We start from the raw sequence: 19,746 nt of genomic DNA on the forward strand, positions 1-19,746 counted from the left end.
CCAGCAGCACCACTCAGGAGGCCATGGTGGGAACAACAATGGCCTATGGGGGAGGATGGTGCCCAGACACTTACATCCCAGGTTATCACCAGCTCAGACCGGCTTCCACCTCCTCCACTGACTTCTGAAGGAGGCACGTCTGGAACTGTGTAGGTCAGAGAGACAGAGATAAAACCCTATTTGCATTTGGCAATGTTTATGTGAAAGAAGACTCAGTGTTGCTTATTTCTAATAGTTGCAGTAATCTGATCACAGGCACATTATACATGCGTATGTGTGTATCTGGATCATATAAAACATATATGCAATGTGTGTGTGTATGTGTGTGTGCTATCTTTGGGGAGCTCAAATAATTTATCTTTGCATGAGATTATCAAAGAATCAAAATATCTTAAACATAAAAAAAGAGTCCACATAAAGGTTAATACAACAGGGGAAAGTGATTCACTAGGAATGATGGGAAATGAATCCAGCATGAACATTTAACTTGTGAATATTCCACAGAAGAGATCTAATTGGCGAGCCAATATTGCCTCTACCTAAAAAAAGTGACCTACACTGAAACCCTCAAATATTGTTAAGACATATTCTTTATAAACTTCACACAGGCATCAGATTCCTTACTTACACTGAGAATTGCACACTTCATAAGTTCTATGACACAATTACTATAGAAGTTCCCTGAAGGTGGTCTTTGTTCCCAGCTGTCGCCACCATGTCTAGAACATGCTGAGCACACAATAGACACTCCTTAAATATGGGTTGTGCGGGGGCACCAGGGTGTCTCAGTTGGTGAAGTGTCCGACTCTTGATTTCTGCTTAGGTCATGATTTCATGGTTTGTGAGATTGAGCCCCGCCTCCACCTCTCTGCTCACAGTGTGGAGTCTGCTTGGGATTCTCTCTCTCCCTCTCACTCTGCCCTTCCCCCACTCACATGCTCTCTCTCTCTCTTAAAATAAATAAATAAATAAACATTAAAAAAGGTGTTGTGTGAATAAATAAAAGGACTACAAAAATTGGCATGGTTCCCATATTTCTCATAATTCCTGCCAGAAATATCACATGCATTGTCCTGAGTGAAAAAGCATCATTAAAATTACTAAAACATATTCCTTGACTTCTATTTTGGCTTAGTTCCTAAAGTGATATACGAACTATACTTCAAACATCCTTCTAATTAATATTAATTAATATTACAGATTCTGAAAAGGAAAGTATATTTATTCTCTCAGATGTCTCAATAATGTGATACTACGTACACCTCTTAGTTTCTAGTTTCAGTGTTAGGATATTATTTTTAAAAAGTCTTACGGTTAATACTAATAGTTGCCCCAAATATAAAATCTTAACAATGATTCTCTCTTAATCGTTGAGGGGTCAAAATATCCCGAATCACCAGTAGCTTGAGTTCATTCATGGAGCATGGTGACAAAATGAGGTTTTCTAGCAGCAGAACTCCCAAATGTCATTATCCTACCAATTTGTCAATGCTTGTTATAAATGAAAACAGCATTTCCCCTGTTAACAGGGTGGCTATGTCAGATAGTAATTATAACCTTAAGTGACAAAAACATATTCACTCAACATGCACTAATGAATGCTGATGATGGACTGAACTTTTGGAAATGTCACATTACATCAGAATCACTTACACACGTGTCTTTTGACAAATGCCATATGGCTAGTTCTGCCATTAGGCAGGTCAGATAATTGCAACAATGGATTTTCGAGGTTGACTCCCTGCTGGCCTGGAGACCACTGCCAAGAGAAATGGAAATACACACCCAGGAAAACCTATTAACCCATTTTACTCAGAAAACAAAAACACTAACCTGCCTCTTCAGTTCTTACTTTTTCTGAGGGTAAACTGGGTTCTCCACCTCCAATTTTGTTGCTGGCTACAACCCGAAATTCATATTCCACCCATGGATTTAACTCGACTACGGTAGCTGTGTGTGTTTTCCCATCAATGATTTCAGGCACTAAAAAGGAATATATCAGAGAAGTAACAGTCTGCATGTCTCAGCACTGACTTAAAATCCATTTATATGTACCAATGGCATTTGACTCTCCCCTTTTACCTGTTGTGGCAGTTTGCCAGCCCACGGAGAAAGGTGTCCTTGCCTGGACAGAATAGGATATAACTGGGCTATGGTTATCTGTACCTTCTTTCCAGGAGAGTTGGGCGGTCGTATCTGTAATTTCATCTACCTTCACATTTTCTGGTGGTCCAGGTGAACCTAAGGAAGACAAAAATGCAAACAGTGGGTAGTAATTCCATAAATGTCATCTTTTACACCAAAGTGAAGAATATATCACATGATCACTTCAATACTTACAACGGACCCTAATTTCAAAACTACTTGGGGAAGAAGGGCATTAGCCTAGCAAACAAGTACTACTTTTTCTTTTTGATATTTCTGCTCTTAGATATTCAGTCTGGATGTGAGTCAGTAATTTCAAAATCATACTATTCTAGGGCTGTAAATGACACCTGTTTTTTGAGGCTTCTTTTCAGCAGGATTCCTGCACCTTTTCCAATTCTACATCTTTTACTTTTGGCATGACTTCTTTTCTTTTAATTTACTGGTACACCTCTGTAGTTCCTAGTTTGCTATCTAGAGATGTTTTATTCTATCATGTCCTCTGGTCCTTTTTCAGCCCAGTAGCAAATCAGTACCTTGGACAGCAGCTTAAACTGGCAAATTTTCTCAAGCATTCTGGATGATCTTGGTTTTCTGGGAAGTTGTCATATACACACTATCACTATTCCCTTTCATATTAAACACTGTCACTGTATTAATGACATGCTCAAAACCACATCAGCTTGGCAGCAGCTGTGAAATGCTTATTACAGTGAGAGCTATTTGAAGGACAGAGCTGAGATATTTATTTTGTTGAATTAGCACCCACCCTTTTTGTCATATCCTCTAGACTATTTGGATGGGGGGGGTGATCAAATCAGTAATATAACTCACATGCTGACATGTGGTCTCATGGTTTTTCCTCCAGTAAGAACTGATTAGGTAAGATGTAAAACAAACAAACAAATAAACAACAACAACAAACACAGGCATTATTATCTACCTCTTACTATGAGATCGGCAGCAGATGAAACACTGTCCACCCCCGTCTGCACCATACACACATATTTTCCACTGTGTTTCAGTTGAATGTTTCTGATCATTAAATCACCAGATGAACTCTGATGGAAAAAAACAAGTAATGAACACACTATCATTTTGGAAACACAAAGAGTCTTGAAGGCTGTAGCCAACAATACTATTGAGATGAAACCCCTATTTAGAGAGAAGACCAAGGTGGTTCAAGACTGTAGACTGCTACAATGGAATGTATGGAAATAAAAACAAGTTAAAAACCATACGGGATTGCAGATACAGATTTCTGTAGCTAAATAAATGACAAGCTTTCCCCTGGGTATTTATGGCTTCAAAAATAAGTAAGGGCAGAGATTATGGTTTCAGAGTCTATTTACTTCCACTAGGGTGACACTTCTTTTTATATCCACTGCTCAGCACCAGCTCAAGTCTTCTCTCTGGTTCCAACCTCTATGCAATTATCTGCCTGAGAAGAGGAGAGAAGCATTTAGGTATCTGGTGGGAGATAAATACAGTGGCACAAGAGGATTACCATGGTTGAAACACTTTTCTGAACACATTGGAACTTAAAAAGCCTAAAGCCATTTAATTCTTTCAATATAGAATTTAGGAACAGTCAGTTTGAACCCCTCAATAAGAAGAAATTAAAACACTTTAAACCCTAAAAATAACAGCTGTCCATAAAGACGTTTGCTGGCATCCTCTAGCACCAATTAATGGAGCAAATGTATTTCTAAGAGCTCAACTTCAAATGTACTCATTTTAAAAGAATATAAAATCATGTTCATAAAAGTACTTACTGCAGGCCAGTTCCACGCATTAGTAAAAATATGGATTAAAATAAAATCATTTGGCAAGCAAAACTCTTTGAAAATGATCACTTACTGAAAAATCTCTAAACTGGTACACAAGAAGAAGCAATAGTGTTTATCTTATTAATTAAAAGGACAGTTTTACTCTCTAGTTTTCTTAGTATTTTTTGAAAGATGGATTCCACCACCCTGCTTTTAGGTAATTTCCTAAGATCTCCTACAGGGTAATTCCTTAAATATTGCTTCCTATCCTTTGGATTCTTAATGGGCTATATATTCTCTGTTGGTCAGATTGTGTGGCTTTAGCCCAAATTTCTTGAGTACTGGGAGAAAGCAGATGCGAGGTGACTGATGGCTGCAATTAAATGATAATCCAAAAACTGTTAAGTTTGCACATTTTACTTTCAAGTTGAACTTTTTTCTTTCCCTCCCTCTCTTTCTACTCAGGGCTATTTAGAAATTTATCCCCAGGACAAAACTTTCAATGCTTGCTGACCTTTAGAAACCCTTCAGGTTTTATGAGCTCCATATACTCACAGGAGGTTGATTATCATTTCTATAGAAATCTCTTATTTTCAGGGAAGTAAGAACCATTACTATTTAATTCCGTCAAGGCAATGGGTGAGTTATTATTCTTGCTTATGTTTATTTGCTTATTTTGAAAGCAGTCGGTAAAAGAAAATTAGAACTGGACTTTCTTTATGCCCTTAGATATATAAATACATCTTTCAGGCACACTTGCTGGCTGTGTTTGTTGAAAGAGTAAGGAAGAGACAGATATTAGACTTGCCATTTCTTTTCACTTATGGTATGAATGGGTGAAGAGAGAAATAACTTAGTTAGCTTATGTCAAAACCAAACCACCTTCCTCGAGAAATGTAGTTAGGCTCACCATCAGGGGAAATTTAATTTTTAATTATCTTTTTACAATGAGTGGAAAAAGGAAGCAGTTAACTAAGACATGTAGGTAGCAGGATCCGCTGACTGTTTTTCAGCACTAATGTAAATCTGAGTGGATGAATATGTAAATGGAAAATAAAATTTAGCAAAATTTAAGAGGGCTGCTCTCTTTAATTTCTGTCTCTCTCAATAAAGCACATTTGTATTGTTCCTTTTCAACCGTTTCTTCTCTCTTACTCTATCTACTCTTTAAATGGATCAGTACGCAGAGTTAAGATTCCTCTTAAGAAAAGTTCCTTGAGTTCTTGCCATGTTCAGGTCACTCAAGGACAGCGAAGTCTCTAATACATAGTCTCTGCTCTCTAGAATGTAAGCCCATGCCAGGGTAACAGATATATACATGCTGAACAAATTATTTTCATAAATATAGAAAAGTTATTTATAGAAAGTTAAACTAAACTGCACGCCACAGACCATGCGTAGAGAACTTTAGAATAAATGAGAGAGACAGTTCCAAGCCCTGCTGAGGATGTGAAGCAACTGGGACTCAAGATGCTAACAGGGGCGGAGATTAGTGCAGCCATTCTGGAAAACTATTTAGAAGTATCCACGGAGACGGGACATAAGCATAATCTGAGACCCAACAAGTCCATTCCTGACTATAAACCTTACAGAGATGAATGCCTATGCTCATTAAACACATTTACAAAAATGTTTGCAGCAGCACTGTCCATAGGAGCGAGAAGACAGAAACAACTCAATGTCCATCACAGCACATTTAAGGAAATACTATTAGACCATGAAAATGAACGAACCATAATGACACAGATCAACACGGCTGAGTCTCAGCACCTGAGATATAAATCAGAAGAGGCCACATTATAGAATCTGTTGCATCACAGATGTAGATGGGTTTTTGTTGTTTTTTTTTTTTCAAAGGATGGGTAGTACTAAAATGAGGCACCATGAAGATTTCTGGGATATGGGTCATGTTGTTTCCTGACTTCAGTGTGGGTTACATGAGTATGTTCATTTTGTAAAACTTCATTGAGTTATACACTTATAATCAGTGCGTTTTTTGGTAGAATAAAATAGCTCTCAAAATGCAGTTATTACTACATATGGCAATATGTTTATATGCTCCGCATTAAAGAGGAGCATAGGCTGAAATTGTAAAATAACATGATTCTAATTCTAAGCTCCAAGTTCTTTCATAAAAATGAAACAATAACAATAATTTAAATAATTGTGCTAATTAGAACATCCTATAATTTATCAACATGTGTCTGAATATTTGGACATTGCAAAAAGATAAAAAAAAGGAAAATTTCCAAGGGAAGTTTCACTTCTATGAGTCCAGTTCTTGTCCCTATCAGTTTTTCATTGTTCATGGTTACAATATAGTTAATTGCTGATTGACTGTGATAAAGGTGAGAGAAGAGGTATGTCCAGAAAAACACCAGTAAAATTAGTAAAGTATAACTCAATAAAACTGAAAAAAGTTGTCAAAATGCGGCAAAGCAGTACTTGCTAGATTATTTCTCAACATATTTATCAATAAAATTTCATCCATTATTTAGATATATTTAGATTCAAATAAAACAACTTAGGAATGTTAAAATCTTCAAGCACATTCTTAGGATACTATTAATTCTCTGAATAAAAAAATAGCTTGGACCGATGAATGCATAAAGAAGATGTGGTATATATAAATATATTTACTTATATATACATATACATATATACACACACAACATACATACAATGGAATATTACTCAGCAATCAACAAGAATGAAATCTTGCCATTTGCAACCACATAGATGGAACTAGAGTATATTATGATAAGCAAAATAGTCAGAGGAAGATATATACCATATGATTTCACTCATATGTGGGATTTAAGAAACAAAAATAACCTTGGGGAAGGGAAGAAAGAAGTAAGATAAAAACAGAAAGAAAGGTAAACCGTAAGAGACTCTTAAATACAGAGAACAAACTGAGGTTTGCTGGAGGGGAAGGGGGTGGGAGGAGGGGCTAAATGAGTGATGGGCATTAAGAAGGGCACTTGTTGGATTAAGCATTTGATGTTATATGTAAGTGATGAATCAATAAATTCTACTCCTGAAACCAACACTACACTGTATGTTAATTAACTTGAATCTAAATTTTAAAAAAACAGCTGTAGTTTGTTATTAAATTAGCCTGTTAGTATTTCTTTGTATTGTTTTCCTAAACTCAGCCTTTTCTCCCTTTCCCTCAAATACAGTGGACCAGAACCAGGCAGATGCAGAGTCAAAGCTTCATTTTTTTTTTAAACCTCTCCATCCCTACTTCCCTTAAGATCTCCCTCTCAAAGCACAACAGTGTAATTCTCAGTCTGTCCCTTTTCAGTGCCATTGACCAGAGATTTACTCAGAAATGGAGATTTTATTAGTGGGACAGCCTTATTCTAGTCACTTACAAGAGTTTAAAAAGGAGGAGACATTTCCCTAAGTTGTAGGAATTGTATTTCTTTCTGAAATGCCCTATCTTTAAAACATAAGATGATTTACTCAAAACTACTGATTAAGCATCATCCTGTACTACAGCCACTAGGGATTCAATGGTAAAAAAAATAACAGTCCATATGTTCTTGGAGTTTACAGTTGAAAGACAGTCACTAATCAAATGCCTACGACATATCAATGTAAAATTACAATGTAATAATGCAAGCTCAAAGTACATAGAGGAATCCATGATTTTCTGGAGATTTGGTGAATTGATAGTTCAGCTGATGTTTGCAATATGAGTACAAGCTATCTAGAAAAAGAGGGTTAGAGAAAATGTGGGTTACATTATAGTACTTAAACATATACAAAGACCCTAAGGCAGGTGAGAACATAGTCTATTTGGGAGTACAGGGGAGAGAAGATATCAAGGATATAGTTAATGTACAAACCATTGTAGATAATTTCAGGTTCATATTTACCCCATGATGACAATGAGATTTTGAGTTTTTTCATTAAAAAAAATGTAAAGCTTTGCTGCATTTATCTGATTATCCAATTATTTGTTCATCTAATCATGGTAGATGTCCCCTAGAAAAAAATTATATCTAGAACATGTTATAGGTATAAACAGTAAATGGACTTATAAGCCAAATCATCTTTGAAATACATGCTAAGGGAAAATTCAGTGCGTATGAAATGAAATAGAAGAGGTGCTTATTAACTTTTTCCCTATATTTTCTTAGGTGATGATGCTAATGGAATTTTTGATGTAATTTAAAAACTGCTCTGCCCTGGAAAAAAAAAAATACTACACGATGTGATAATCTATGCCAGGAAAAAATAAATAAGCAGACAGATCATTAATAATTATAGGTTGGCTGAAAGTACACTGTGCTATCTACCATATGCTAAAAATGAAGGTATAAAATAAAACTTAGAACTCAGGAAACCTTTTGAACAGTGCAAATGTAGCATAAACTTTCAATATAACAAATTATCAGCAAAAACTAATTTCCTAGTAAGCACTCTCAATGTAAATGCTGCTACTAGACTGCCAAGAGGCATAAATTTCCAGTTTAAGAAGGAAAAAAAGCCTTTGATGGCTATTTGGAAGGCAAGGTTGAATAGGTGGCCCCCTCATTTTGTCGTTTTACACGGCCTGTTATTGCACAGAGTTCAATATTAATCATTCATCCTATCGCCGGGTTGCCTTCCAAATCCTGACACTGCATGTAAATCATATGTAGGTGCCTTGAAAGCAGTCGAACCTGCTGGTTCAGTCTGGAATCTGGGTGGTGTTTTCCTCTGTGAAGGTCCCTGAAGGAATTGTTGGTAGACCTGAATTTCTGAAGAACCAAATCAAAACTTGTCCCCACCATCAATCCAAAACAGGTGCAACAAGGTCACTTCCATTACCGATGTACACTGCTCAGGCAAGGAGGAGAAATAATTAGCAGCTCTGAAACCGGAGAAATCGGTCTTAACACTAAATAGCCTTAGTTTTGTTAACTGATTAACATCTTCCTTGGAAATTATCTGAAGCCTAGTTGTCTGAACAGATGATACTGAAGGCAAATAATATGTTGTCTGTTCATATCAAAATTTGCTTGATTTTCTTTGATACCAATAAATTGGAATAATTGTTCCATGATTGGACTGAGAGTCCCAGCTTGTTCCATCCTAACGGTTTTTGAAAGAGTGACACATAAAAGATGACAAAAACTCAGTCAAAGGCACTTCGTGCATATTTTAGGTTAAGTTGAATGCTCTTTTGCTGTAAAGGTGTCAGCTTTTCTATTGCAACATCAAGTTCATATTAACAGCATAGGACATTTCTTTTCTGGGTGGTGGTGTGTTGATGGAGTACCTAAGCATTTAGGTCTTTGTTCCCATAACGATTTTAACTCAGTGTTTTCAAGTGACTTCATTCACCAGACTCACACCTCCACAGTTTTGTTTTGCTCTATTCTAGTACCAGATGCTCCTTATTTTTTTCTTAAAATTATAAACTTTCTTAAATTTATATTTATATGGAAATTGATATGGAAAATGTATGGTTTTTTATCTTAAATGCAAAACTGCTGACCAAAATAATAATTACCTGCCAAAATGAATACGCTGAGTAGAAAGCAGTGCAAAGGACCCACTGTCCACAATAATGTACACAGATATGAACTGGACACTTTCAAAATCTCTGAGGCTGGGACCTTTGCTCTTCTAATTAAAAGGGGAGTTTAGCAGGGTGCCTGGGTGGCTCAGTCGGTTAAACATTTGACTTTGGCTCAGGTCATGATCTCACAGTTTGTGGGTTCGAGCCCTGCGTCAGGCTCTGTGCTGACTGCCAGCTCAGAGCCTGGAGCCTGTTTCAGATTCTGTATCTCCCTCTCTCTCTGACTCTCCCCTGCTCATTCTCTCTCTCTCTCTCAGAAATAAATAAAACATTAAAAAAAAATTTTTTAAAGGGGAGTTTAACAAATATTAGAGAATCATTAGTGAGAAACTGAACACCATAGTGAACATTTTTCTTGATTTAACCTAATGATTGAAAGAAAATGAAAAAACAGAATAGCTCTCTCACATTCTACCTTATTATACATGGCCTATGAGTACATGGTCTATGCTTTGCAAAACTTGGGGCCATCTATTTCACTAAACCTAGCAGTGCTCAATGCTGGCTGTACAATAAGCTCATCTGAAGAGTCTTTTAAAAAATACCAGAAACGCCTGGGACACATTCCAGAGCAATTAAATCAGAATGGACTAGGAAATGGAGATCCTTTATCTGATTCTAAAGTGTAGTGAGGGTTAACAAACATGATACCTCCTGACATTTCCATTCTTCATCTTCACTTGACTTAGAGCTAAAAGAATCTAAATAATCACTCATGTCTTTCCCTAACTCTAAAATTCTGCAACTAATAATTGCATGAGAAAATCATGAAGTTAGGCTGTTTACTGATGGGCTCATAATCTGAGAAGCAATCCTATACATATTTTAATCTTAGAGCATGGGTGAGAAACCCAGTATTTATGCAATGGGGACTAGAAGTCAACCACAAGGCTCATTTCCTTGTAATCAGACTGCCTTGGCACGTTCACCATAATTTAAAAAATAGTAGATACGGAAATGATTTAACATGTTGATAAATTTCTATAGATTCATACAGAAATTTACTATTTGTCAACATGAATCACTCCAGAATTGCTTTTAAAACATTTTTAAAGTTTATTTATTTATTTTTAGAGAGAATTCAAGGGGAGGGGGGAGGCAGAGAGAGAGGGAGTGAGAGAGAATCCCAAGAAGGCTCCATGCCAACAGCTCAGAGCTCACGGATTCTTTTGGATTTAGGGATCAATACTGACATAGCATGAAAGCATTGGAAGTCATGAGAGGCTACCCTGAGTAACAGTTTAACTTGTGGATCAAATCTCTCTCTTTTTAAATCCTTATATCAAGGGCGCCTGGGTGGCTCAGTCGGTTAAGCATCCGACTTTGGCTCAGGTCAAAAGTCTCAAAAACGTGAGACTTTGGCTCACGGTTCGTGGGTTTGAGCCCCGGGTCAGGCTCTGTGCTGACAGCTCAGAGCCTGGAGCCTGCTTCAGATTCTGTATCTCCCTCTCTTTCTGATCCTCCCCTGCTCACAATGCCTCTCTCTCTCAGAAATAAATAAAACATTAAAAAAATTAAAAAAAATAAATCCTTATATCAGAAGCTTAAAATTTAGAGAGAGTAGATTCATCCATTGTAGAATGAAAAACCTAGTATATAAGAACAGGAGTCTACTCATACAAAGGAATAAAAAGTCATCGTTTCATGAAAACTTTACCAAATGTGCCAAATGTCTTATGTTTACTTCTAGTTTCGATTACTATTGCTATGTAATAGATTACTCAAAACTTAGTGCCTTAAAATAAAAATGATCATTTATTCTCCTCTGGAATATGTAATTTGAGCAGGGATCAGTGGGGAAAGCTCATCTCTGTTATAAATTTCATCAGCTGAGGTGGCAGGCAGGGGACTGGCAAGCCCATTTCCATGTTTGGCAAGTTGATGTTGCCATCAAATTGATGTTGATATGGGCTGTTGGCTGGGAATTCAGCCATACCTGTGGGCTAGGGACTTTAGTTCCTCTTGAGGTAGACCTCTCCACAGTGTGCTTGGGCTTCCTCATATTATGGTGGCTGGATTCCAAGAGAAATGGTGCTGATGGAACAAGATAGAAATGCATGCATTTTTATGAGCTGGCCTTAGCAATCACATAGCTTCCCTCCTGCTGTTCTTTACTGCTCAAGGAAGTCATAGAAGACTAGGTTTTAAGGGGAGAGTCATAGATTTCACCACTCAATGAGGAGTGTCAAGTCATACTGAAAGAAGAACATGTTGGATATGGGATGTTGTTATAGCCATCTTTGCAAACAAGGTTGTTGGCTACACTCCTCCAGATCTCTCTGTACCTACAATACTGCCTCAGTTTTGGGCAGCTGACCTATATGCCCTATATCTAAAGTGGTTCCTTCATCCTCTGCCTTTTCCTTGGATTCCTCCCATCAGGAGATCTGAGGGGGAGAGAACAGTGAGTATGGGGTAATTATTCACCAAAATTTATCCTTGTAGGGTTGTTTTGAGTGGCTGTCAGTACAACTCAAAACAGGTTAACAACAACAACAACAACCTTTATCTAGCCACTCTTCCTTTCATGTCAGTAGCTATTTGTGAGCCAGAAAANTAGAATTTATCCTTGTAGGGTTGTTTTGAGTGGCTGTCAGTACAACTCAAAACAGGTTAACAACAACAACAACCTTTATCTAGCCACTCTTCCTTTCATGTCAGTAGCTATTTGTGAGCCAGAAAAGGATGCCTGAGCAGACAGAGAATAAGATTATGCCCACTCCCAGGAGAACTGCTGGGAAAGATATCCTACTATGTTTATTACAAAAGCAGACTAATGTGTTCCAACAGTATTCCTGACACTTCAGAACTGTAGATTTTTCATCTCAAAGTCTTATTGAACAAGATTAAGTAAGAGAGACTAGATGTGAAGTCAAATATGACTATCATTATGCTTTTTTTCTGGTAAACAGTGTGATCTAAAAGTTTAGACTCAGTATAAGAAAAACAGCATAAAAATCAGAGTGTTTACTATAATAAAAGAACACCTACAATTTCTGATTTTTGAGTCTAAATTTTTAAATTGCCCCAAATGAACCATTTATCCTTCCCTTTCTTATTTAGTTTCAGATCAATTAAATGATATAATTAAATGTTATGCCTTGCAAAGTAGAATGATTTTCTTTCTGAAATTCGGACATAAAATCTAAGCCAGCATGAACAATTACAACTCAATACTAAAAAGGCAAATAACCCAATTAAGAATTGGGCCAGCCACCCTGACTTCTGGTTTTCAGTCAGTGTATAAGCAGCTTAGCAGCACACCATCCCCAAAGCAAGTAAAAACTTGAATGAAAAATCAACAACTCTTCTTAGATCTGGCACAGGAGTGAGTTCACAGAGAAAATCACGACTTCCCAAACTGGAAAAACAACATGTGAATCCAGAGAATCCTAAATTACTGGAGCTGAAACACTTCTCTGAGCTGTGCCTCCAGGAGCTCTACCAGATTCTCACAGTGAATAGCAGAGAAAAATGCCCCTGTGATTCTGGCAAGCCAAAGGAAGAGAACCATTTACTATTTTGAAATAAGCCAGAGCATTCTGTCCTTAACAAGTCTTGCTTTCAGGAGAAACTATTTTATCAGGGACTAATCTGCTGAGGTTTTTATCAGAGATAAATACTTCTTCCAAGGGAAAGGGGATACCCAAATCTAGCTCCCTCTAGCCTTTAACATGGGGAAAGGGAAACAGACAAACTCCGAGCCCTGCTGACACCTCACCAAATGGGTGAAGGGGAACAAGAAGAAGCACTGGGAAGTTCACAGTCCAGGAGAACAGGCTCACCAAAAGAATGAGACCTAATCAGAGGACTACAGAATGCCTTCCCTCTCCCACACCTTATACTCCACTTGTGGTGACCAATTTACTGCCTCATATCTGTCTAGTACATCAGGTCTGTCCTTTAACAAAAAATGACAAGGCACATTAAAAGGAAAAAAAAAAAAACCCATAGTTTGAAGAGACTGAATACGCATCAGAGGAGGCACCAGGTATGACAGGAATGTTGGAATTATCAGACCAAGAATTTAAGAAGTACTGTGATTAATATGTTAAGGGGTTTAATGGAAAAAGGAAACAACATGCAAAATAGATGGACAATGTAAGCCAAGAAAGGGAAATTCTAAGAAACAATAAAAAAGAAATGATAGAGATCAAAAACATGGTAACAGACCAATGGCTTCATGGGGTTAGTAATAGAGCAGACATGGCTGAAAAAACAATCTCTGAGCTTGAGGATACAACGATTAACTCTTTCAATACTGAAAGTCAAAGACAAAAAGAAAAAATGGATAAAATATTCAAGAAATGTAGGGTAACTACAAAAGGTATAATATACATTTAATGGGGATATCAGAAGAAGGTAAAAGAGAGAAGGGGAAGAGAAGTAATATCTGAGGCAAAAATGACTTAGAGTTTCCCCAAATTAATATCAGATACTAAACCTCAGGTCCAATAAGCTCACAGAAAGTCAAGTCAGTTAAATGCCACAAAAACTACATGTAGGCATTATAACATTCAAATCTCAAAAAAAATATCAAAGAGAATCTTGAAAAACGCCTGAGCAAAAAACACTTTACCTGGAGGAAAAAAATAAGAGTTACATCCTATGTCTCCTCAGAAGCAAAGCAAGAAAACATATGGAATGAAATATTTAGTGCTGAGAGAAGAAACCCACCAACCTAGAATTCAACATCCTGAAAAGTGAATGGAGAAATACACACTTATGAGGCAATAAAAAAAAATATTAAAGAAATCTGTTGCCAGCAGCCTGCCGAGCAAGACATGTTAAAAGAAGTCCTACAGAGAGAAGGAAAATGATACAGATCAGGAGTTTAGATTTACATAAAGAAAAAAAGAGCATCAGAGAATAAATAAATAAATGTAAAATAAAGACTTTTATTCTGTTTATTCTTAATAGATCTAATAGTTAACACATTGTTCAAAATACTATTATCAAAAGTGAATTTATGTTGATATATAAATGTAGACATATGTGTATGTGAAAGAAAGACAGCAATGATATAAGGGATAGGAGGAAAGATTAGGAATATTTTGTGATTATTAGGTACTTGCACTACCACTGAAGTTGTATTGTGTTATTTGAAAGTAGAGTTGGACTGGTTGTAAATATATATTGCAAACTTAAGGATAACTACTTAAAACTATTATAATATATAATGTATAATATTATAATTGATATACTAAGAGGGGAGAAAGAGTACATATAAAATACTCAATTAAAACAACAAAAGACAGAAAAACAGTGAAAGATCAAAACAAAAACAAAGAACAGGGCAACAAATAGTAAACGGAAGAAATACGATAGAGATTAATCCAACTATATTAACAATCTCCTTAAACATCAATGGTCTAGGGGCACCTGGGTGGCTCAACTGATTAAATGTTCGACTTTGGCTCAGATCATGATCTCATGGTTTGTGAGTTTGAGCTCTGCACTGGGCTCTGTGCTGACAGCTCAGAGCCTAGAGTCTGCTGCAGATTCTGTGTCTCCCTCTCTCTCTGCCTCTCTCTCATTTGCACTGAAATAATAATAAAAAAAAAGTCAATGGTCTAAATATATCTAGCAAAAGACACAGATTATCAGAGTGAATTAAAAATCAAGAACCAACTATGTCTTGTCTATAAAAAACCCACTTAAATATCAAGATACATCTAGATTAAAATAAATGGATGGGAAAATATACCATGCTAATACTAATTTTAAAAAAGTGGAAGTAGCTATATTAATTTCAAACAGAGATGACTTTAAGAAAGAAAAAAAGTTACCAAGGACAGAGAGGGACATTACCCAATGATACAATGGTTAATATTTCAAGACATAACAACCATTAATGTATATATACCTAACAAGAAAGAACTAAAATACATAAAGAAAAAAACTGATAAAACTGTAAGGAGAAATAGATGAATCCACCATTATAGCTTAAGAGCTTAAAACCCATCTATCAAAATGAACAGGTCCAACAAGCAGAAATACAGTAAGAACACTTGAATGAACAGCACTATTAATCAACTGGATATGATGGATATCTATAGACTACTTCATCCAAAAATAGCAGATTATACATTCTATTCAAACTCACATAGAACGTTTACCAAGAAAGACCACATAATGGGCCATAAAACACACCTTAACAAATCTGAAAGGAGAGATATTCTACAATATCTGCTTTCAGAACATAATGGAATTAAACTAGATATTGATAGCAGAAAGATAAAGTTATCTGAAAACTCCCCAAATGCTAGATATTAAACAGCACACTTCTAAATAACATGTAAGTCCAAGAAAACATCTCAAGACAAATTTATAAATATTTTGAACTAAATATAAATGAAAATATACCTTATCAAAAAATGTGTGGGATGTACAGACAGCAATACTTAGAGGGGAATTTCCAGCACGGAATGTATATATTAGAAAAGAAGAAAGATATAAAGTCAATAATATAAATTTTAACCTTAAGGAACTATTTTAAAAAGAGAGACAATTGGGGTGCCTGGGTGGCTCAGTTGGTTTAGCGTCCAACTTTGGCTCGGGTCATTATCTCATGGTTCACGGGTTTGAGTCTGGCATTGGGCTCTGTGCTGACAGCTTCAGATTCTGTGTCTCCCTCTCTCTCTGCCCCTCCCCCACTCATGCTCTCTCTCAAAAATAAACAGACATTAAAAAAATGAAAAAAGAGACATTAAATCAAAATTAAGCAGATGAAAAGAAATAATAAGATTAAAAAATCAGTGAAATTGGAAACAGGGAATCTATAGAGAAAATCAATGAAATCAGAAACTGATTCTTTGAAAAGATCAGTAAAATAGATTAACCTCTGGTTAGGCTAATTAAAAAAAGAAAGAGAAAACACAAATTACAAAATAAGAGATTTCACTATGGATGCTACGAACATTAAAGGAATACTGTGAGTAATTAATTCTATGTCCACCAATATGATTACTTAGATGAAATGGGCCAAATCTCTGAAAGTCACAAACCACCAAAATACATACAAAAAGAAATAGACAGACTCAATAGAACTATACTGTTAAAAAAGTTGAATCAATAATTAATAACACTCCCAAAAGGAAAGCAAAAGGCCCAGATGGATTTATTGGAAGATTCTACCATGCATTTAAGGAGGAAATGATACCAATTTTATAATCTTTTACCACAGATAAAAACTAAGGGAAATGCCCTAAATCATTTTATGAGGCCAACATTACCCTAATTAATACTGAAATCATACAAAGACTCTGCAAGAAAAGAAAACTACAGATCAATATCTCTCACGAACATAAATACAAAAATCTACAACAAAGTATTGCAAATCAAATCTAATAATGTATAAAATTTATACAACACAATCAAGTGGGATTTATCCCAGTTATGCAGGGCTGGATGAGTATTTGAAAGTCACTTAAAGTAATCCATCTCATCAAGAATATGATAAGGAAAAATCTTTGGAAAAATGTCTACTCATTTCTTCTGTCTGTTTTAAATTGGATTATTCTTTTTTTTTGGTGTTGAATTTTATAAGTTCTTTATATATGTTAGATCATAACCTATTGGATATATCCCTTATAAATATCTTCTCCCACTCCACAGGTTGCTCTTTAGTTTTGTTGATAGTTTTCTTTGCTGTGCAGAAGCTTTTTATAGAGAGAACAAACCAATAAATACCTGAAGGGGGGATGGGTTAGATAGGTGATCGGGATTAAGGAGTACACGTGTTGAGATGAACACATGGTAACGTATAGAAGCACTGAATCACTATATTATACACCTGAAAGTAATATTACACTGTATATTAACTAATTGAAATTTAAATAAAAATGAAGGAACATAATATCACTTCTGCCATATTCACTGGTCACACAAATGAACTCTGATACAGTAAAAAGAAAAAAAATGACATGAAATGACATGATCATATGAATAGATGCAGAGAAAGCATTTGACAAAAGCAAACAAAACAAAAGAATTCATGATGAAAACTATTCAACAAAGAATGGGGGAAATTCTTGACAGAAAACATCTCCAAAATACCTACAACTAACATCCTAATTAATGGTAAGAAACTTGAAGCTTTCCTGCCAAGATCAAGAATAAGGCAAGGATGTTTATTTTCATCATTAGCCTTCAACACTGTACTAGAAATCCTAGTAATTCAATAAGACAAAAAAAAAAAAAAAAAAGAAGAAGAAGAAGAAGAAGAAAAGGGTATACAGATTGGGAAGAAAAAAATAAAATGGTCTTATATTTTTCTCAGATGACATGATTGTCTATGTAGAAAATCTGAAAGAATCAACATAACAAAATGCTTGGAAGTAATAAGCAATTATAGAAACATTGCCAAATACAAGGTTAATATAGAAAAGTCATCTGCTCTCCTATATAGCAGTAACAAGCAAGCAAATTAGAAATTAAAACACATTACCATTTATATAGCATTCAAAAAATAAAATACTTAGACATAAATCTAACAAAATATATACAAGAACTATACGAGGAAAATGATAAGACTGATGAAAGATATCTAAAAAAGAACTAAATAAATGGATAGGTAATCTATGTTCATGGATAGGAACATTCAATACTATGAACATGTTAGTTTCATCCCACCTTGATCTATAGAGTAAATATAATCCTAATCAAAATCCCAGCAAATTAGTGTATGGACACTGACAAATTGAATCTAAAGTTTACATGGAAAGGCAGAAGACCCAGAATAGCCAACTCATTATTGAAGAACTAAGTTGGAGGACTGGCATTATCCAACCCAAGACTTACTAACATTAGGGTTGGATTCAAGAGCAGAATCCCAGGATGGTCTCAGATCAAAAACAAACTGATGCTTCTTCCCCAGGACAAAAGTCATCTCCTAAGTGAGTGATAAAATTTTACTGAAAGTTGTGGAGAAGCAGGATGAAGTTCACATCAAAATCTCTCCCTAAGTTTTCTTTAAATATCTGCATCTCCCCCAAAGTTTTCTCCCCATGATACTAGCCTCTCTCACATCCCCCAATTTTCTTTCATATCAGTCTCCAAAGAACAGTCATTCCCCAAAGTCTACTCCATATCGCTCTTCAAATTCCCACAGTTTGCATATCCCATTCAACCCAGGAAAAGTTACGAAAACTCTTAGGAAACGAAGAATATAGTTTTTTGACTATGTGAAAATGAAAACTTTTATGAATGACAATAAACAAAGTTTGCAGATATGTAACATACTGAAAGAAGGCATTTCCAGTGAATTAAACTAAGATATAATCAATAGCATGAATTCATAAGGACCTACTGCAAATCTGTAAAACAAAGTTGTGAATTTCAACAGGAGAAATGAACAAAGGGATAGATTTGCAATTTACAGAAGAAACCTTTATCATGGGACAGGAAATGACTAGTACATCCTGTGAGCTTATGTCTATGTGAAGTATTTTCTGCTGTGACCTCAGAAAAACACTGTCTACTGGAACATGACATAGATGAGACGAAAATCTGATACATATAATGTCAATTTCATTGATTTGTCTCCGACAAAAATAAAAAAGCAGTCTGTGTTTTGTTTTTGTAACTTTTGAAAGACATTCTCTACTGCCAGATTTAAACATGTTTTTGGATATTATTCTATATGATAATCCAGGTAGCTGGGCTCTTGTCAATTTTTCTAGCCAGAAAGAAAAAGGGTATTTTTTTTTCTCTTTTTCCTGCAGAAGTAATCTTCCATCTCACAAGAGTAAGTACTAAGTTCCCAACTGTCTTGATTTGGGGGAGTCAGATATAATTCTAAATTTTTCTTTAATATACAAAATACTGATACACACATGGAAAGGCTCTCAATCTCATTACTGATCTGAGAAATACGAAGTTGGGGAAAATGAGATATCACTTCTCAACTGTTTGGCTAAAACATATATAAAAATTAAGAGAAAAAAGCAGGTGTGGGAAAGGATTTGGGGTAACAGGCACCCTTATGTTCTACTGATAGGAAAATAAATTGCTGCTCCTTTCCTGGAGAACAATTTAGAAACAATGCTACCATTATTTCTAATAGTAGTGATAGCAATAGCAATTAACAAGAACAAGAACATGTGTTATTCTAAGTACCGTGTGTGTGTGTGTGTGTGAGCATGTGTGTATTAGGACCTCTGAATAAGGTACTATTATCACCTCAGTTTTAAAACTGAGACAAAGAGAGATAAAGATCAACAGTTTATAAGAGAATGAAATCAGTTTTAGAAG

General features: G+C 35.7%; 1 protein-coding gene across 1 annotated transcript in view; it reads right to left on the bottom strand.

Annotated features, from left to right (window-relative positions):
* CNTN3 (contactin 3) overlaps positions 1 to 19,746 on the bottom strand; it is a 220,247-nt gene that overhangs the window by 33,203 nt on the left and 167,298 nt on the right. Inside the window, exons 12-15 of the mRNA XM_077770590.1 lie at positions 3,089 to 3,206; positions 2,083 to 2,241; positions 1,834 to 1,983; positions 75 to 145 (exon numbers count right to left, since the gene is read on the bottom strand). Of these exons, the coding sequence (XP_077626716.1) occupies positions 75 to 145; positions 1,834 to 1,983; positions 2,083 to 2,241; positions 3,089 to 3,206 (498 nt within the window). The remainder of the gene's footprint in view (positions 1 to 74; positions 146 to 1,833; positions 1,984 to 2,082; positions 2,242 to 3,088; positions 3,207 to 19,746) is intronic.

This window comes from Crocuta crocuta, unplaced genomic scaffold (genome assembly GCF_008692635.1).
Source record: "Crocuta crocuta isolate KB4526 unplaced genomic scaffold, BGI_CrCroc_1.0 scaffold126, whole genome shotgun sequence".
In the NCBI taxonomy this organism is placed as follows: Eukaryota; Metazoa; Chordata; class Mammalia; order Carnivora; family Hyaenidae; genus Crocuta; species Crocuta crocuta.